This window comes from Symphalangus syndactylus, chromosome 22 (genome assembly GCF_028878055.3).
Source record: "Symphalangus syndactylus isolate Jambi chromosome 22, NHGRI_mSymSyn1-v2.1_pri, whole genome shotgun sequence".
NCBI lineage: Eukaryota > Metazoa > Chordata > Mammalia > Primates > Hylobatidae > Symphalangus > Symphalangus syndactylus.
Window position 1 is genome coordinate 52,964,995 of NC_072444.2, and position 21,112 is coordinate 52,986,106.

The 21,112-nt window shown below is 43.6% G+C and overlaps 1 protein-coding gene across 5 annotated transcripts in view; it reads left to right on the forward strand.

Annotated features, from left to right (window-relative positions):
* Nucleotides 1-735: 735 nt before the first annotated feature.
* The window catches only part of CCDC93 (coiled-coil domain containing 93), a 100,192-nt gene continuing 79,815 nt past the window's right edge, over nt 736-21,112 (forward strand). For 2 of the 5 annotated variants that reach the window (XM_055262421.2, XM_063631309.1), the window contains exons 1-6: nt 736-963; nt 6,276-6,389; nt 8,117-8,211; nt 14,025-14,136; nt 18,552-18,650; nt 19,407-19,463. In XM_055262421.2, the coding sequence (XP_055118396.1) occupies nt 922-963; nt 6,276-6,389; nt 8,117-8,211; nt 14,025-14,136; nt 18,552-18,650; nt 19,407-19,463 (519 nt within the window). In that variant the 5' untranslated portion in view covers nt 736-921. Of the gene's footprint in view, nt 964-6,275; nt 6,390-8,116; nt 8,212-10,171; nt 10,259-14,024; nt 14,137-18,551; nt 18,651-19,406; nt 19,464-21,112 lie in introns of those variants that run through there. The other 3 variants (XM_055262422.2, XM_055262423.2, XM_055262424.2) reach the window with 3 other exon arrangements.

The window sequence follows — 21,112 nt, forward strand, 5'->3', positions numbered from 1 at the left end:
AGTCTGACACTTCCCATCCCACACACATATACAGAGGGAAGAATCTCTTCTCCAGCAAAAGTTTTCACGGAAGTCATCTCTTTCCTCATCGCTTAAAAGAAACAAAAAGCCAAGAAGCCGTTATGGAGCGGGTGTGGGGGCCTGTGACCTTTTGTCTAGTTGCCATCCCCCGGGACCGACAAGGGGTACACCAAATAAGGGACGCGGCGGCTAAAATGACGTGAACATAGGAGTCCGCATTCTCTGAGATGTCATTCCTCCAGGAAGACCCAGAAACCGTGAATAGGGCGGGGTGGTGGGCAATATCTAAAGCGAGGTTTCCTGGGAACGCGATGCCACTGGCCAGGACGCTGGAGAGGGCAGCGGGCGTGAAGAACCCCTTCTCAAGGAGTCCGTTCCTGGGCCGTATATGGAGAAGTCTATCCAAGCGTGTGTCTGTAAGGTCTAGAGCCGGGCGTGCATTCAGAATCCTCAAGCTCATCTGTACTTGGACTCTGACCCTGAAGCCAGAGGGTTTCCGAAGTCTGATTCACCGAGGGGACAGGACTTATTTGGGGCATCCGATGGCAGTGAGAAGAGGAGGGAGCCGGAATGCAAAATATTCTCAAGATGCAGGAGGAACCCCTCTCAAGGAGCGCCACGGAGAAAACTTCAGAGCACCAGCGCGATGATCCAGCACAACGCCAGGACACGCAGCCCAGCCCACCTCTCCCCGGGCTGCTGTGGCGCAGGCGCAGTGGCGCCGCGCTCCGGCCCCAGCGCGCATGCTCTGCCCGGCTGCGGCGCTTAGCTGGCGGCAGCCGCGGCGGCAGGGGAAGTTTCCGCTTTGCACTCCACCCCGGTAGCAGCTCCGCGGCAGAGACAGCTTCCTCCGGACGCTTGGCGGGCTTCGCTCTCGCCTTACGACAGCCCGGTCGGATCATGGGGTTGCCCAAGGGGCCGGAGGGCCAGGGTCTCCCGGAGGTAAGAACGTCTCCTCCTTCCCTGACACGTCCGGGTTCCTGAAGAGAGGGCCGAGCCGCGGGGCGGCGGGCTGAGCCGGCCCTGGGTGCGTTAGGGGCGCCCCGCCCCCTTCCTCAGGTGTATCCACCTCAGGGAAGAGCCGACCCTCTTCTCGGAGGCGGGGAGCAGGTGCCCCTGCATGGGTAAGGGGCAGCGGGCGGTTGAGGACAAACTTAAGCCGCTCCCGGGTCCCTTGGGGCGGAGGTGGCCTTCCTAGCCCGACACCTGCCCTGACGTAGCCTCACGCGCCGCGGGGTCCTGGGCTCCCACCTTACTCCTTGTCCGGGACGGGCTGCCCCACCCCGCGCCGCAGGGCTAGCCCCGAGGGCCGAGGGTGCTGGGCGCTGGAGTCACGAGACCGCTCTCCGAGGCGGTTCGGGCTCGGGTGGTGCGAAGGGCGGTGACCTTGGGACGCCTACCGCCACCCCGCAGGGTCCCGGCGGCTCGCCCCACCCGCCTTGCTGTCGGGAGCGAATGCCACCCTCCTTGCGTTGACCCGGGTCGGGGCGGCGGGAGGAAGTTTGGGAGACTTGCGCGCACCAGGGAAGTGTCCCGCTGGGTCAGCGCGCCGGGGCGTTCAGGATGGGACGCACTCCAGGGGTGCTGTGTGGCGGGGGACCCAGCTCTGGGCGGAAAGGTTGCAGCTTCTCCAGAAGAGGGCGGGGTTCTTTTCCAAAGGTGTTTGTTTAGTACTCACTTAGTGCTAGGGAGAGGGTCATGAGTGGTTTCCGGATTTCCACGTTTGCTGGGAATACAGGGAAAGTGTATTCGTTTTCTTTTGGCTGCAAATACCACTTAGCATCTCATAGGTAGTTTGCATCTGTCGTCCCTTTCAGTTGATTTTACTCAAAGGATAGTCTAGTTTACTGGATTCTGGAGAGAAATGGAATCCACGCCGCACCTCTGCCTTTTTCCTAAGGTTCTGGAGCAGGCATTGGGCAGGGTGACTGCCTGCTTGATGTGGTGAGTCGTCCCTTCACACTTACCTGCCAGTGAGCAATGTTACTCCTCTGCACTCCTCCCAAATCCTCAGTTCTTTCATATCACAAGTATCCACTAATTGAGGGATCACTGTGTTCTGTGTCCAGAAGCTGGGAATATATATAGTCATGAAAGGACAGATTTGTCTGTCAGTGTGTGCTCCCAGAATGCAAGTCCATTTTGTTGTCTTAAGAAAACCCAACAAGCGTAATGTTGTCAGAACCCCTGTATTAGGTAAAACCTTACATGCACGTTGCTTGGGATGGGACCCAGGATAGTGAACAATAGGATTTGTACTGTGACATTTGAAGTTTTCTTTTTTGCCTCTTCTGTATTCTAGGCTCTCATCAAGTTTTTGCCTGGCCTTTTGCTGTAGACTTCTGTCTGGTCTCCCACGTTCTACTTTAAATCCCTCCAGCCCAATATTCCACAGTACTATCAGTGGAGGTCTTTCTGGGGGGAAAATAAATTAATTAATGAAAAGTAACCTGCTGCTGTGTGTCCTTCGTTTAAACTTTCACTGACTGCTAAGAGGCCACACTCAGCAGGTCAAGCAATAACTAAATTATCATTTAGTTCAGAAGCTAGTAAATATAAATATGGATAGTCTGTGTTATTAGGCTGTCACTAGACCAGTTAATTCATTAAATTCATTCTTTTTTTTTTTTTTTTTTTTGAGACAGAGTCTCACTCTGTCACCAAGGCTGGAGTGCAATGGCGTGAGCTCGGTTCATTGCAACCTCTGCCTCCCAGGTTCAAGCAATTCTTGTGCCTCAGCCTCCCCAGTAGCTGGGATTGCAGATGTGAGCCACTGCCCTGCCCGAATTCATTCTTTTTAACCCTTTACAAAGGTAGCTAGACTTGGCCTGCCTTCCAGCTTACAACAACTATAGTGGACGGAAATTGAAAGTGTATTGGGCTTTATGTAAGTGCTCATTGTTGTTCGTCTTTGTCAGAAATTTAGTTTTAACAACTGGATGTATTAACCAGCCTGGTGGATTTTTATCGCTTCAAGAGAGGGTCTTTCATTCCTGGCAGATCAGGCAGTGGCTCTTTTCCATTTGATTTCAGTGTTAATCCGCTAAGTGAATTTGGAGTCATACATTCCCATTTAGTGTCTTGTGCCAAAATTACTTCACCAATTATATTGCAAAAGTAAACTTCTCCATTCTAGGGGTGAGTGGATGGAAGCCTGGGCCCTGCATCTGTAGTGGGGTGGCCAGTGGGTGCCCATTAGATAGGTGTTGAGGCAGTGATGATCCTATTTTTTGTTTTCTGTTTTTTGTTTTTTTTTTCTTCTTCTTGTGTTTTCACAATAAATGATTGAACAAATGAAGTGTTCCTGTTTTACAGCCCAGAAGTTTTAAGAAAGTACTTATATTATCTCATTTTCTTTTTCTGCTGACTTGAACCACAACTACTCTTTAGCTTCTCTTTTCTTAGAGTGTTTTCACTTGTAGATGCTTCTCAACCATCCCAGATTTTTTGCAGAAGGGAGAGAAGGTGTGAATAATTTATATTACTTAAGAAAATTTTTATGTCCACTAGGAACTAGTGAATGCTAATCTTCAGGATCCTTAATGGACTGGACCGGGGTCATTTCAGAGACGGATGTAGCTCAGTGCTGTCACTTCCCCCAAGCCACTCCTACTCTATTGCAGGGGATTATCAGTCACTTTAATAATTCTGTATTAACTGTATTTTAATATGTATATTCCCTTTCCTAGCAGTTTATACATCAAAATAAACTTCTTTTCATTGTCAGGGATGTGACCACTGAAACATTTTATTAATACATGACTGGTTTAGGTTCATTTACTTTAGGTAAGCATTAGTAGATCATTCTTTATTTAATAAGTGTGTCCTTGGAGCTTAATGCTGTTTGGATTCAGAGGAGTAAACACAGCACTATATATAATATATAGTCCTCTCCTTAATCAACCAGTAGTCCAGTTGGAAAGACAAGCATGTACATAACACTAGATATCTCACTTAGAAGAGGTTGATAGTTATATGTACAGGATAGACTATAAATAAAATAGAAATGCAGGGGAGAGTGGCTATTTCAGGATAGACTTGTGAGGGATGGTGTTGAATGGGAGATGGAATTTGAAAATGATTTCTCAATGGTTAGAGAATATAGCCATGGCCATCCATGTCTTGATTGTTTTTGGGGTAGTTAAAGGATGAACCTGAAAAGATAGTTTGGTGGCCAAAGATCTGAATGTGAAACCAGACATCTGGAGTTTATCTTACAGGCAGTGTGTGTGGTGCATTTTTGATAAGGGCTAGGAGGGTGAGCTAAAGAGGGATAACATGAAAGCTGTGATTTAGGAAGGGATGAGCAAAACAAATTAAAGGAAGAAAGATGAAGAAACATTTGCAAGAGTCCTGGAATGAAGTATGAATAAAAGGGAAGGGAAGATAAACGTGAGATGCATAGTAAAGGAAGACTTAACAGGCATTGTTGGGTAAGGGAGGACTCAGAGATGAGTATGAGCATGTGAACCAGGGTATCTTATTGGTGTTTTATATAAAGAGATGGTTTTTTATTTTCTGTAGCAAAGGAAGAGAGGAAAGGTAGTTCATGATAGTAAATAGATGAAGGAGTATTAGAATATTTAGATGGGTATAAGTATTAGATAAAGATTGGGGTAAAAGGAGGATATAAATTAAAAATTTTAAATCAAAATGCTGAGATACGGCCGGGCGGGATGGCTCATGCCTATAATCCCAGCACTTTGGGAGGCCGAGGCGTGTGGATCATGAGGTCAGGAGATCGAGACCATCCTGGCTAACACGGTGAAACCCCTTCTCTACTAAAAATACAAAAAAAAAAAAAAAGCCGGGTGTGGTGGCACGTGCCTGTAGTCCCAGCTCATGGGGAGGCTGAGGCAGGAGAATCACTTGAACCCGGGAGGCGGAGGTTCCCTCTGGGATCTGAGTGCAGTGAGCCGAGATTGCACCACCACGCTCCAGCCAGGGTGACAGAGCGAGACTCTGTCTCTAAAACAAAAACAACAATAAAAAACAAAACAACAAAGCAAAATACTGATATACATGTATTAGATGAATTTATTATTTTTAAGGCAATCCTATTATGTGGCAGTAATCACCCTTTAATATATCTGGGTTGGAAGCCTTTCATATATTTGTTTTCGAGATCAAAAAGGGAAGTACAATGAAGGATACACGTTTGAATTCCCTTCTTCATTTCTATGCCTGTTGTCAGTAACTTCTGGATGAGTATAACTTTTTTTGTTTGTTTGTTTTTTGGAGATAGAGTCTTGCTCTGTTACCAAGGCTGGAGTGCAATGGCACAGTCTCGCCTCACTGCAACCCCTGCCTCCTGGGTTCAAGTGATTCTCGTGCCTCAGCCTCCCAAGTAGCTGGAGTTACAGGTGTGCCCCACCATGCTCAGCTAATTTTTTGTATTTTTGGTAGAGGTGGGGTTTTGCCATGTTGGCCAGGCTGGTCTCAGACTCCTGACCTCAAGTGATCGGCAGCCCCCCTTGGCCTCCTAAATCGGTAGGATTAGAAGCCTGAGCCATTGTGCCCAGCCAAGTATAAAGTTTTTGAGACAGAGTCTTGCTCTGTCGTCCAGGCTGGAGTACGGTGGTACGATCTTGGCTCACTGCAACTTCTGTCTCCTGGGTTCAAGCGATTCTTGTGCCTCAGTCTCCTGAGTATCTGGGACTGCAGGCATGGGCCACCAAACCTGGCTAAGTTTTGTATTTTTAGTAGAGAGAGCGTTTCACCATGTTGGCCAGGCTGGTCTTGAACTCCTCCTGACCTCAAGTGATCTGCCCGCCTCAGCCTCCCAAAATGCCGGGATTACAGGTGTGAGCCCCCACGCCGGCCCTAAGTCCTAAGTGTAAAGTTTTTTTTAGAAAACACCATAAAACCTTGTTCCTGTTTGTAAGGAGTCATAATCCATTTGAGAAGACTGTCAAAGTAAACCATGGGTTAGAGAAAAAGGAAGTATTGTGCTCTAACCTTCCTTTTCCCTGGATTCCTTCAGCATGTGATGAGTAGTGTATACTACTTGGGCATGTGTCTCCCTCACCTATGAAGATTAACAGCCCGTTGAGGACCGCGGACCCATTTGTGACTCCAGCAACACTGTCCACATGCTTCTGTGTGACACTTGCTGAATTTTCAGAGAATCTATTGTGATGTTGTAGCCAATGTCATCTACTCCTTGGCAATGAGATTGTGGCATCAGGGGATATACCTGGTGTTCTTTTATTCAGCATATCTTTTACCAGCCAAACTTTTACCTTTTGTTTTAGGTGGAAACAAGAGAAGATGAAGAACAAAATGTCAAGTTGACTGAAATTCTGGAGCTCTTGGTTGCAGCTGGGTATTTCAGGGCAAGAATTAAAGGCTTGTCACCCTTTGACAAGGTAAGGGGAAATCTTTCTAACCATTACACTATCTTTTGTCGGAATGACATGGTTAATCTTGGCAAAGAAAGGAGGAAGACATGATGTTTTAATTTCCTCCGTGTCTGTGTTTCCATTTCTTCCTAATTCAGATTCATTATGGAAGTGTTCAAACTTCTTTTCAAAGACAAAAATGATGTATCAGTGAATACGTCAGTTCCTTTTCTGTGCACAAAGCTTTAGGAAATGCAAAGAAGCAAAATAAATAGTTCCTTCTTTCAAGGAATTTACAGTTTGGGTGGGGATTATAAAACTTATGGAAAATAACATAATCAGAGTTAATAATGAGCCATCCCAAGTCAGCGTGCTCACAGACAGTTGCCAGATATTCTGCGGATAGTAAATGCTCTGATTGAGGATGAGTGAGAGATCGCTATGCAATGAAATCTTTTAATTCAGCAGAACCTTGAATGATGATGCACAAATCATAGTAATAGGTGTTGAGGACACAGGAAAAGCAGAGGCACAGTTCTCAAAGAGCCCAGTTTCTGTAGAGTGGGGATGAGAGACAAGTGAATTAACAGGCACAGAATAAATGGCATGGTGCAGAAAGTGCCACCGTGGACTGTGCACAGAAAGGACGCATTCAAATCAGACAGGGCAGGCTGTGGAAGACAGTTCTGAGTGCTCCACGGGGTCACAGTCCTGGCTGTGCCTAACAGAATCACTCTGGGTTATTTTATAATACAGAACCCAGGATTCACTCATTGAAATTTTGGTTAGCTAGGTCTGGGCTTGGGCCCTGGAATCTGCATTTTTATTGGGCAACTCATAAGAGTCTAAAACAGCCAGGGGTAAGATTTACTGTTTTGTTGTTGTTGTTGTTGTTTGTTTGTTTAAGATGGAGTCTCTCTGCCACCCAGGCTGGAGTGCAATGGCGCAATCTAGGCTCCCTGCAACCTCTGCCTCCCGGATTCAAGTGATTCTCCTGCCTCAGCCTCCGGAGTAGCTGGGATTACAGGCGCCTGCCACCACGCCCAGCTAATTTTTGTATTTTTAGTAGAGAGGGGTTTCACTATGTTGGCCAGGCTGGTCTCGAACTCCTGAGCTCGTGATCCACCTGCCTCAGCCTCCCAAAGTGCTGGGATTACAGGTGTGAGCCACCGCACCCGGCCTTACTGTTATTTTTTTCTAACATCAAGCTGTGTCTGTAAAGGATTTTGTTTCAAAATGGGTTTTTAGTCTTACTCTCATTTGTATCTCAGAGAATTCCTGAGGGAAAAGTAGAGTCAGGGATTCTCAGGTAGATAAGAAAAATAAGATGTATGGAAACAAAATGTCAGCCTTGCTGCCCATGTATCTGGTCTATAAAACACAGAATTAATGTCTGTCCTTTTGACTATAAAGAGGATCTATGTACAGTATGCTCATTTAATAATAAAAGTCAGCTCCTCAGTCATGCCAGCCACATTTCAACTGCTCAGTAGCCACATGTGGCTAGTAGCTACTGTACTTGTCCTTGCAGATAACGGAATATTTCTGTCACTGCAGAAAGTTTTCTGTAACTGTGCCATTTTAGATTAATTATACTTGATGGGGTAAGGAGGACACACTCTCTCTCTCTCAAGATATATAATTTTGTATGTTTACTGAGTCTGTTAGAGCTATTTATAATTCACCTACCTTCCACTTCTTCCATTCTCCCCAAACTAAAAAGAGAAAACAAATATTTTCTTTATGTCTTGCAGGTAGTAGGAGGAATGACTTGGTGTATCACCACTTGCAACTTTGATGTAGATGTTGATTTGCTCTTTCAAGAAAACTCTACGATAGGTCAAAAAATGTAAGTTTTTCTATGGAAAACCTAAAGGTGGGGAGAAGGGAACTAACTAACTTTTGAGTGTCTACTGTGTGCCAGAAGTTGGTTGGACACTTTACATAGTTTATTTTAACTTTTATTACAAGAGGTATTATCCCTGCCTTACAAATGAAACTGAGACTTTAAGAAGCCAAGGTCACACAGCTAGATCGAAGTTTGTAGTGACTACTTAGTTTATCTTTCCAAAGACAGCTAATATTGGTGGAAGTTGATTAGGAGGAGGAAAGGAGATGCTTTCCTTCCCCATTGCCTCTGTGTAAAGCAGAGCCTCACTTTGACTGTCTTCAAGAGAAAGCAGCATGGTCTCCTTGCTAGAGATCTCACCTGAGCATACCCTGCCCAGTCTTTTGTAGCACAGCAGCTCACCAGGGGCTTGGCCATTTCGTTAGACCATTTGGGATACCTGGTTCTTCTCCCAGCCTTCCAGTGGGTCTCTGTGTGGCCTTGGTACAGCCACTCCTTCTGTGGGCCTCAGTTCTTTTATCTGTCAGAGGAGAGATTCCTGACCTCAGATATGTATGATTCTGTGACAGTCTGTTTATTCATTTTTCTGAATTATTACCCTCTTCCAAGAGAAAACACTTCCAAAAGAAACAAAGGTGTTTTATAAATAACAGGAAGCAATAATGGTGGGAAAATGAAGCAAAGGGGGAAAAAAAAGTGGGGACAAAAGGCAGAGTTGGGATAAGACTACCACAGTGATGGATCACAAAATGCTTTGTTTTCCTACGATTGGCCAAAGATTTGCCCCTGTATTTCTGGCAGCCAAGTGGGGGTGGTATCTGTGAGTAACTGAGCATCAGGAATGTTGCAATTTACTTTATATTTATATAGCATTTTCCCCTTAAGTTTCTAATTGCCTTTGTTTTTTTCTTGTTGACAAAAGAAGCATATGCCTTTAGCTGTAGCTCAGATCAGCCAGCTTTTTTTTTTTTTTTTTTGAGACAGAGTCTCACTCTTATCACCCATGCTGGAGTGCAGTGGTGCCAACACCATTCACTGCAGCCTTGACTTCCTTAAGTGATCCTCTTACCTCAGCCTCCTGTGTAGCTAGAGCCACAGGCATACACCACCACACCCAGCTAATTTTTAAATTTTTTGTAGGGATGGGGTTTGTCCAGGCTGGTTTTGTCCAGGCTGGTTTTAAAACTCCTGGGCTCAGGCGATCCTCTCGCCTTGGCCTCCTGGGATTAGAGGTGTGAGCCACCGCACCTGGCCTATGCTTCTTAATCAGGCTGTTCACTAGCATGAATTCTTTGTCTTCTTGAGGATGCTTTTCTTGGAAGCTTCTGTCTTTGAGCTGATTGCTTCCTATACCTGTGGCACCCCTGATGTGCTGGTATTTCTTTTCATTGGATTTTTTCTGTGCTAGTTTTACCATTTCTTGGATTCCACACGTGCTTTCTTCCTAAATTCCCCTTGAGTTTTCCAGTGGTTGTTAGGCCCCATTTTCATTTCGATATCCTTAGGGAATATGATAGATTCCCATCAGTGGCAGCATTCCATTATACTTTTAATAGATATGGGAACACAGTATTTTTCTATGTCTTCTCAATTCCTTGTCTGTATTTCTGAAATCTAAAAGACACTGAAAACTTTTTTCTTCTTTTAGGTTTAGATACAAAGCTTATTTGGGAGCAAAACATAACCTGAATTGACTGAATTTATAGCTTTATTGATCCCACTTATGTGACTATTCATAAGTTTTGCTGAATAATTTTTTTTTTATTATAGAGTGTGACTCTAGAGTGTGACTCTAGATTTTCCTGGGTTCTTACATAATATATAATATGTACCCCTTAGGTATTCTAAGGAATTAAATCTAAAAAATTCAGAATTCTGAAACACATCTGACCCAAAGGGTTTGGATAAGGGATTGAGGATGTGTTATATTCTCTGGTTAAGTGCTTGATGTGTGTCTCTTAAGTGCAGAGCCATGAACTGTAACTGTGGGCAAAGCTGGAGACGGGTTTACGTGACTAAGGACCCACCAGACTCAGCAGTGCATCAGGTAGCTCATTCTTTATTATCTGTAGAAGACATGTTATAGCCACAGGGTACTGAGTCATCTAAAAATCTTTTCTGTTTGGTTTTGGAATGTGTTCTGTTTGGTGTTCCCCCCGACCATAGAGTTTCTGGTTAGGTGCAGTTTAGACTAAAACTGCCTTATGTTTGCAGTTTTCCAGTATATCTAGTCAATTTAATGAGTGGGCTGGACGTATGTCCAAGGAGCACACTTGCCTGTTGAGGGCATGGTTGTCTCTCAAGCTGTCTTCTTTGTGTGCCCAATTGAGGCCTTGTTCCCTGTCATCTTTCTTTGCTGAGAGTTCCATAAGCTTCTATCCTCTACTTCTATCCTCTTCTGAAGCCCCAGTTAACAGAGGGTCCTATGGCCAGAGGCCCATAAATGAGATTTTACATTTATAACTGAGTTCATTTCAACAACAAACATTTTATTGGGCATCTGTGTTCCAAGCACTTGCATGTGTATTTTATTATTTTACCTTCACTACCGCCTTTGAGTAGGGATTGTCCCTAGTTTTATGATAGAAGTATTGGACCTGGACCAAGTTACTTGCCAAAAGTTTCAGAGTTGGTGGTGGGACTTGAATTTAGACCCAGGTTTAATTCACTGTCTTTCAAACTGTTTGCAGTGGAGAAGAAAACAGTGCACTGAACGCTCTTAAAAACTAAAGGAGTCAAACTAATCACAGCTGGGCATGTTAAAATCTTAGTCTAGGAAACCTGCCTGGTGACCTCTGCAATTGTTAATTTCCGTGATTTTTAGGAAATCTGAAGGATCCACCTTGAGCCGCAAAGAGAAGCTGAAAGGGGATTGTTAGATTTCTGGAAGAAGTCTTTCTCACTTTCATTTCCCTACCCCCAGCCTGCCTGCATTTTCTCCATGTCCTCACGTTGGCTGCCAAGACTGTCCAGACTTGGCAGTAATTTCTGAGAGGTGGGTTTAAGAGAGTTGTAAATCCTAGGATGACCTGTGATAGCCTTCTCTCTGGGACTTTATGAACTGGGTGAGTAGGCTGGCTCTGAAGAGTGGCCAGGGAAATGCCATGTCTGAAGGCAGGGGGTTAGGCTGGATGGTGTTGTGGGTCCCAGCTTCTTGTTTTTAAGCTAATATGTATGGTTCTAGGCAATTGGTAACTCTATGCAAACCAATATATATGTAACACAAGAGGGAGCTCTCCTCCTGCTGAACCGAAATGTAACTAAGGAAAGTCTGTATTGATCACGTGCCCCTGTATAGTTAGTTAAGACCTGCATTAAGCAAAACCAGGACTGATACTCATTTTCATTTGCTAAGCTTGGAGTTTAGGCAGCAGTACCAGTTGAACACTCATCTCTTCTTACAAGTTTCAAGGAAATTAAATAAGCTATGAGAGTCTGGTGGAGATAAAAATTTAAAAAAAAGCTTATCAGACAGAGAACCTCAGATATGTTGCCAAATGGGTTTGTTAGTGCTTCACTACCAAGCTATCCCATGTGAGTCCCAAGCAGACCTGGACAACCACAGGCTTCCCTTGTAGGGCAGGCAACACATTTTATGGCAGAAAAGATGCATGTGTCCCAAAGACAGGCTGCCCAGAAAGGAAGGGCACCAGGAGTGGCTGAGAGCTGCATGACAATTTTCTTCTTCCTCTCAGGACTTTTGTTTTGTTTTAAGAGACAGAGTTTCACTCTGTTGCCTAGTCTAGAGTGCTGTGGCATGATCTTAGCTCTGTGCAGCCTCAAACTCCTAGGCTTAAGTGATCTTCCTGCCTCAGCCTTTTGAGTAGCTGGGGCTGTAGGAATGCACCATTATGCCTGGCTAATTTTTAAATTTTTTTAAGCAGACAAAGTCTTACTGTGTTGCCCAGGCTGGTCTCAAACTCCTGGCCTCAAGTGACCTCCCTCCTTGGCCTTCCAAAGCACTAGGATTACATGCATGAGCTACCATGCCTGGCCACTCTCAGGACTTCTGGATAAATCACTCTTCACCCCTTCTTCTGTTGGGGAGGAAGGGTGAGGGGGAAGAGGCAGCAAATATTCTCCTATATGCTTCCCTCCTAGGAGGAAGATACTGCCTCTCTTCTATGAATGTGTGCAGTGAGGGATTAATCTCCCCCCTTCCATATTTTTTTCTATTAACACATTGGATCTGACATTTGATCTTATGATCAGTGGGGTGTTACTGTTGTCCTCAGCAGTTTAACCTTGGTCCCAACTTGTGAAGCTATTTTCCAGATACCAAGACACTGTTTCTTAATGTGTTCTCTAGTGACCATTCCCTGGGGGGCTGCTTAACTTTAGCTCCTAGGTCACCTAGTTACTGTTAATACTACGACTGAGGGGTGAAACCTACTAAGTGAATCATAGATAAGACAGTAATAACTCTCACCCAGCCCTGAGTCAGATGTTCATCTTGAGGGTATCTGTCTCCTTGGAGGGATTATTGAACTGCAGAAAGATAAAGGTGGACAAGACTTCTTTGAACAAGAAACACTTTTGGGAGACCCAAAACTTGTGGAATTTGAAGCACCTAGTAAGTTCTAAGTGACCCTTGTTTACCTGGACCTTTGTCTATTAGAACATAGTACTATACTTGTTTATAAGGCCACAGTAGCTGCTGTGACTGGCTAAGATTTTTTAAAGGGTCTTGTGTAGCAATGTAACCTATTCATGTAGGCTGAGCCAGAAGCTCCTATTTCTCCAAATGTCCACAAGGCCATGCCTGGTGACTGCTTCTCAATGTTCCCAGGCTACATACCATGGCTTTGGGGTCAGGCACACCACTGAATAGTATCTTTTCTCTCCCCTTGAGTCTGATCCAATTAAGGTAGTATAAGAAACAGGAATCACATAGCTAGAGATGAAATGCCAACTGATTCGAGAAGGAGGTTTCAGGCTGCAATAAAACAGACTTGCATACAAAGCCCTCCACCACTGTTGCCATAAACTGTCCTGCCCCAGCTCAGGGTGAGCTGAGAAACCTCCCTAGCAGGAGAGGATGCTTTCCTCCTGACCTACAGAGAAGAAAACTCTGAGGCCCCAGGAAGCCTGGTTCCTCCCTTCTCAGTCCCACTTTGTGGTCTTCTATAGGAGGAAGACTGAGGCGAGGTGTTAGAGAAAGGTCAGTGTCCCTTATGAGAAGCAGAAAATATCTCTTCTGTATGGAAATAAGAGTGAGAATATACAGTTCCCTCAACTCTAGAATTTATTTTAGAGTATCAAGAAATTAAAGGCTACTATTTATTTTAAAAATATTCTTGTGCCAGAGTAGAGAACTCCAAATCTCTTTTGGAAATGGGGCTCCATGTTTCATGTTAATATTCTGGGTACCTGGTGTAAGGTCTGATAATTATTTGTTGCCTGAATGATATTTAGGATACTTTTTTCAAACTTTCAGAAAGAGTAGATCAGTAAAACGAAATGTAAAAAGAATACGGGGCACTAATAACTTTTTATCTTACTACATAAGGATGTTAAAAAATAGTAACAACTACCTCTAATGTCACCATCATTTCATAAAATATTTTGCATCAAAAAAAGTAGGAAGAAAAACATTACAAAGAGTGAAGGCAGTTTTGTGACCACACACCCACACACCACTAAATTGTGCTTATTTTTCTCTTTTTGCAGTCGTCTAGGAGAAACGTGTCATGGTCTGGACTAGCCTGGCATGGAAAAGTCCCAGATCCGTCTGTGATGCTGCCCAGACTTTAGAGATGCCATAAAGGCTACTTAGTATACCTCACTCTTTGCTTGTTACTTTTTCTGAACAGAGCTCTATCAGAAAAAATTGTCTCGGTCCTGCCAAGGATGAAATGCCCACACCAGTTGGAGCCCCACCAGATCCAGGGGATGGATTTTATTCACATATTTCCTGTTGTTCAGGTGAGAGTCTCTGTGTGGTTTCTTGTCCTCTTAACATCAGAATTCCTGTGATGGGCCTGGCTTGTCCTGTAATGGGTCCGTCTGTCCTGGATCCTGAATGTAATGGGTGTGGTTTAGATTTGGTACAGCAGAACATGGTGGTGTTCGTTGTCATCTTCAGAAGATTGCCAGTCCTGCGTATACCCTAGTTTCATGCTGTCACCTGATAAGATCTTTGAATGTTCTCATCTGACTTTTCATTGCCTTTTTGGTAAAGACAGAACTCTGTAGCCTGGTATGCTCTGTTCCGTTTTGACCTATCCAGCTTGATTTCATTCCTTGCTTTTCTTTGTTCTTTTTGTTCTAGCACTCTCTGGCATTCATTCAGATTTCCCCAGGTTTATTCTTCCGCCTGTCACAGTGCTTTTGCGTTGCTGGTTCCTTGGGTTGGAATGCTCTTCCATTCTCTCCTTACCTGTTTAATTCATATGGCTTACTTCAACCCTTCAGATCTCAGTTCCACCAAACCTCTTCAGGAAAGCCTTCCCTCATCCCCTAATCCACAGCATGTTCCTTTATGGTATGCACTCCTATGGCCACATTCCCTTTCTTCACCAGAATCTTACAGCAGTTCGTAATCATGTGATCCATGTGTGTGTGATTGTTTATCTGCTTCTCTCGTTAGACTCTAAGCTGCATGAGAGCAAGTCTGCATGGCTGTCTTGCTTATTGTTTTGTTTCCAGTACCTACCACAATGTCTTAACAATTTGTAGATATTCAGTCCGTATGGCTAAATGCCTAAGGGAGAGATTTCTCTTTGCCTCTAGCTGTTTCCCAAACCTCTATGATTAAGTGGCTTATGCTATACAGCTCCCAAACAGCTGGCCCTCCATATTCACAGCTCCACATCCATAAATTCAACAAACCATGCATCAAAAATGTTTGGGGGTGGGTGGGGGGAAACACAATAAAAAATAACAATACAACAATAAAAAGTAATATAAATTTAGCAAGCTGGAAAAAGAAAGTAATACAAATTTAAAAATACAGTATAACATAACTATTTACATAGCATTCTCATTGTATTAGGTATTATAACCTTAGAGATGATTTAAAATATAGAGGAGGTTGTGTTTAGGTTGTATGCAAATACTGTGCCATTTTATATCAGGGACTTGAGCATCTGTGGATTAATATCTAGAGGGTCCTGGAACCCATCCACCACGGATTCCTTGGGACAACTGCATTCTGTGCAGTTCTTCTCTTCCCCTCTAGGCATCTTAGAAAGAGGAGGCGCAAAGGGACTCAGGTGTGTTGCCTGCTGTGCGAACACTACTTCCCATCTGACTCTAATAGAGTTCTTTGAAGCATTTATTATAATCCCTTACATTTGAGGAAAGTGAGAAATGTAATTTCCTTACATTTGGGAAAAATGAGACTGAGAGAAGGTAATTGATTGCTTAAGGGCAGAGAGTGGACAAGCAAAGTTTCCAGTCTAAATTCTGTCTACAAGCCTGTGCTTTTTCCACTCCACCATTTACGCAGCTGCTGAGAAGGAAGCTACACAGCCCTAGAAGCTAGAAGTTTTCTAGTTCTGTGTTAAGATTATGAAATATAGGGGTCAAGAGTATGGACCCTGGAGACCTCCTGAGTTCAAGTCGGTCACTTTCTAGCTGTGTGACCTTGGGTAAATAACTTTCTGTCTGTTAAATAGAAATAAATAATAGCACCTACCTGATAGGATGAGAATTAAGTTAGTTGTATGTCTAAAGCACTTAGTTAAAAGACTGACCATTTTAGTAAGTGCTAAGTGTTATATAGTTTGTTACTGTTAAGTGTTGAATCTTCCCCTCCGCTAGACTTGAAGTCGAATTCCATGAAATTTGTAAATTTGAGGCCAAGACTTTACCTTAAAATTTATTTGTATGTTTGTTAGCCTTTCTGTCTTTCTTATACAAGAGGACACTACCTGATAGTTTCTACGAAAATAGGAAATTGGGGCCCTGTGTTGATTATTATTGAAACCTCCAATATCATCAAACTGTGAAGTTGTTACCTTTCCCCCAAAACATGGATCTCTAGAGATTAGACCTTTTTTAACCCTACACTAGGACTTTGGAGGCAAAAAAATCTAGTCAGGTTGTGAGATGAACTGGAAGTGATCTTCTGCAGTCAGTTGGGTGTTTTGAAGGTCTGAATGTTCTCCATTGTCAGTGCAATGCTAGAGGGTCTGTCTGGATGGGAGGGCCCGGCTAGTGGTTACAATTTCTTAATTTCATGGACCTGTAAAATTTTAAAGCAAAAATGGAGGTTGGCCTAGGGTTGCCACCTGTAGTTTGCCAGGCAAGGACACTTTAAAAAATAACTACAATCTTGCTTTATCATTTCATAAAATAATGGCCATTTAATTCTCAAACTCAGAAAAAAAGCAGTCCTTGAAGTTAAATACATTTAACTATGATGAAACTCACCATGTGCCTATAGCTTTTGCCTGTTTTTGTTTTGTTTTCCCCCTGGGCACTCGTGAAAGAATAATCACTGGCCAGCAGTTGTAAGCCATTGACCTACTTCTCTTATGTGATTCTAGAAGCCCATCATCCGTGTTCACATCATTTTAGCAAAGCTGTAGTAACTTTCTCTGGATGCAGCCAAGAAAAAAGCAGATCTAATTTCTGGCCCCTGGTGGTTCTAGATCATATCTTTTTCTCCTGGGTTGGACATGTGACTCCTGTGAAGGTCAATATTTTTCTTGAGTGCTAGGGAACCTGTGGCAGAGCCAGGGTGTCCAAGAGTTTCCCTCTATAGCCTTTCATGCTGGAAACTCCAAAACATCTGTTAGGACTCAACAAGCTTTCCCTTCATAATGGGATCATGCTCTCCAGGATCCAGCCAGGTGGTAACTCAGGGTAGATCTGGGATTAACGGAAGCAGCTCTGAAAGGGAAGCAGATGTGAAAAGCCAGAAACTGGGTCTCCCAATTCAAAAGAAAGCAGGGCTGAATTGAGTTGAGCAATGAGCCAACTGCCTTAGTTGGCCCTTAGTTGTCCTGGACCACTTAGTTGTACTGGGATGGAGTACAGGTGAGGGGCTACAGTCGTTCTAAATACTCTCTGATCTTCTGTCTCTGCTTCTGGATTTTAGTCTTTGCCTGAGGTCACTATTTGGGGGTGAAGTGGTAGAAATATATAGAAGATACTAACAGCAAAGAATATTCCTCATAGAGTTATTTGCTCTATTCTGAGCAGCTATTTCCTAAACATGTGCTTTACTTGAGCTGGCTGCGCTTTGTGAACAAACATCTGCGGGAACACCGTGCAGCACCGTGTTAATGTGCCATGTGCCTGCTTTCCTAGGTGGCTAACCCTCACCACGTGTGATATGCTGTTGGCGAAACACAGCTACTATCCCAAAACTGCTTTTGAGATGTAGTAGCTTTCTCTGAGAGGGAGTGTCACCCCTTCTGTGATGTTCTTCAGTAATAAAGGGAATGAATGAAGAGCTGGGGAGGAGAAGCAAAGGTCTTTTTTACACTTTACACCCTTACCCTCAGAGCGGCTGGATCTTCTGCAGGTTTTAGTGGGGTGGTGATTTAATGATAATAACTGGAGTTTTCAGTTGGGAGAAGTGAAGAGCAGCTGTTTCTGGGTATCAGCCTAACAAAGCTGGGAAACATTTCATGAAACCATTTGTCCAGTCTTTGGTGTAGAATAGTCTCTTGAGTTGTGACTCCCAGCTTTGCAGCTTGCTGGCTATGGATCCATGAATAAGTTATATAGTCTCCTGGCACTTCAGGTTCAGTAAAACTCAGCCAGTACCATCCGACGTTGTGAGGATTAAGAGAGAATGTTGTGAATGTCAGGATAAACCAGTGCCTTCAACTGTGTGCTCAGTATGCACCGTTGTCAAATCTGAGTATTTTGGACATTTTTTCACTTGTCAAATGGGGAGTTACGCTAGCATTCTCTGTGGTTCTCTCCCTTTTCCCTGGTCTGTGGTGTAAGGACCACAAGAAAAAGAGATTTACATGAAGATCTGCCCGTAGGACCAGGAAGTTGGGAGATAGCTCTGTTTGTTTTGTACTTCAGGTGTTTACAAATCACTCTACTACTTATGATTTCATTTACTCCCATGTTAGCTCTGTGAGGTGAAGAGAACTGAAATACTTTTACAGAAAGGAAAACTGAGGCTCAAGGATATGAAGTAAGGCTTTAAAGCTCCTGCACGGCTACTCAGCACTAGGTCCCATTGGATCTTAACATCTCGGATGCCCAGCTGGTTGCTTTTCCTATAGGACAGCGTGTGTTGATAGCTTCTTATCACCTGGTCAGTTCAGCTATGCTGATTTGAGTTCATGAGTTGTGCCATGTCTGAACTGGCCTTCACTGCAGTGGGATGTTGTCCTTAGCAACTCTTGTCTTTTCACTTTCTTCCCCAGTGGCTGGTGAAACGAGCTATAGAAACAAAAGAAGAGATGGGTGACTATATCCGCTCCTACTCTGTATCCCAGTTCCAGAAGACTTACAGTCTCCCTGAGGTCAGTATTGTGATTTTATTTTCTTGTCCCACTGAGAAACAGAGTGCATACTTAGAGACTCCCTAGCAAGGAGCAGAGTAAGCTCAGGCTCCCCTGCATTCTCACCCCCACTTGGCATCATTAGTGCTCCTTTACATAGCCACTGAGTGCAAAGCTCTATAATTTTGTCATTTTCTCTGAATTTTAGTGTTTGATCTAGGGCTTTTATTAACTTACAAGAATAGTAGTTGATTTTTGTATTAAGTTTTTTGAGAGGCTACTTGCCCAGAACATCCTATAGTAACAATTTAATAATAATAATAATAATTACAACAATAATAGCTAATAGCCATCATGTATTTACTACATGCTAGTCTCAGCACATCTTGTGGCTTTTATTCTTTAATCCTTACTGCCCTCTGAGATAGGCGTTTTTATCCCTGTTTTATAGACAGAGAAACTGAGGCTTAGAGGTTAAGTAACTTACCTGAGGTTTCAGTGCTTGAGAGGATTTGAAATGAGAACTCTTGTCTTAGGCACTACTCCTCATGACCCCCTTTTTCTTACTGGCTGTATAGGGATCTATGCTGGAGCCATCTGCAGGGTGTGTAGCCTTTTCCCATGGAGAATATATTCCAATTTGTTTGAAAATTGAGACTTCTTCAGGCAAAGTAGTGATGAGATGAGAAGTCAATTTATAAGACAGATTTCTGAGTGGTCCACTTGAGTTTTAATTTTCCCTTGGGATTTGTTTAATCGCTCTGTTTTGTCTTGTAGGATGATGACTTCATAAAGAGAAAAGAAAAGGCCATCAAGACAGTTGTGGACCTCTCAGTAAGTCCCCTGGCCATGTTCTTCTGTCAGAGCCCTGCGTAGCCTCAGATAGCCCTTTGTTAAATCACAAAAGTGCTGTTCCTGAGGCTTCTGTCTACAGGGATCGCTTAGGAGCTAGACTGAGATGGCTGTGTGAGGGAAGCCCTGCCTGCTTCACTACTCAGGGCCAGGACACAAGTATGCACAGGTAGAACCTGCCACACTACTGCTCTGTCTCCTCACTTCCAGTTTTAAGGGAGAAATAACCAAACACAGAGCCCTTCCTAGTTTATCCCAATGGCAGGTATAAACTTTGAATAGCTCTGAAGAGCAGATGATGAATGGGAATGATAACTTGAGGTTTCTGTCCCCCACCCCCTTGATGGCTTTGCATAGACAGAGTAGCCAGTGAGCTGTGTGCGGGAAGCTCTGGGATGGCCTTTGTCCCCATTCACAGTACATCTTAATCACAGTGAGTCTGTACATGTGTCCCCACTTCCCCAGCACGAGGGTTAGTGGAACCCTTGACCCTTTACAAAACACTCTAGGCCAGAGCTGTGGAACCTTGTTAGCTGTACCCTCCACCCCCAGCCTTCCTACCTGAGCTGAAGGGAGCGAAGCCTAGGTGCCTGTGTGCAGTCTCTGTCTCCTGAAAATAATGTATTGTGTTGTTTTGCATGCTTTTAACTTCATCTAAATTATGTCATACATCTAGTTGGTTTTCATAGTTGCATAGTTTCTTGTATTAATATGCCACCCAAATGAAATATCAGATGTACTTCTTATACAGATGGCATGGGTTACATACCTTGTGTCATTGTAAAGATTGACATTGTCTGGTGTTTGTGGCTTTGTGAACTGCCTACAGTCTTTCCAGAAAAAGGATTCCAAACTGGCTTATATTAAAAATAAATATGTGGTCTACCAAGGTGATTACTCTGAAAAGAACAATCATTTGGTAATGAAAGACATGAAAATCTCCTATGAAAAAAAAAATCTTGATCACTTTATGATTGTAATTTCTTTTTTTTCTCAATTCCATTTTGGAAATGTTAGAGGTGGAAAACCTTTAAGAAGGTGACACTCAAAAGCCATACACTGTTTTCAGATTTGGTGGCAGTACTAAACAATAATAAGAAAAAATGATATGACCTCAGAGTAATTTTCTTTCCTGGTTGTGAAATAGGTGTTCAGTTTAGAGCATCCTCAAGTTTTTAAAAAGACTGATAGATGTAGGGGAATTAAATTAAGGTTGATTTTTCACCTTAATTTCACAACACAGAAGCAACCACTTTTAATTTTTGGACATATTTCTTCCATGTTTTTATTGTGCATTTGTAAACTGAATTGGAATCATACTTTAAAGATAATTTTGTGGTTTTTTCACTTACCAATGTAGGGCCTTTTGTATGCTGTTAAAGATTCCTGCTGGCTTGGCACAGTGGTTCACACCTGTAATCCCAGCACACTAGAAGGCTGAGATGGGTGGATCACGAGGTCAGGAGTTCAAGACCAGCTTGGCCAGCATGGTGAAACCCCATCTCTACTAAAAATTCAAAATTTAGCTGGGTGTGGTGGTACACCCCTGTAATCCTAGCTACTTGGGAGGCTGAGGCAGGAGAATTGCTTGAACCCAGAAGGCAGAGGTAGCAGTGAGCCAAGACCGTGCC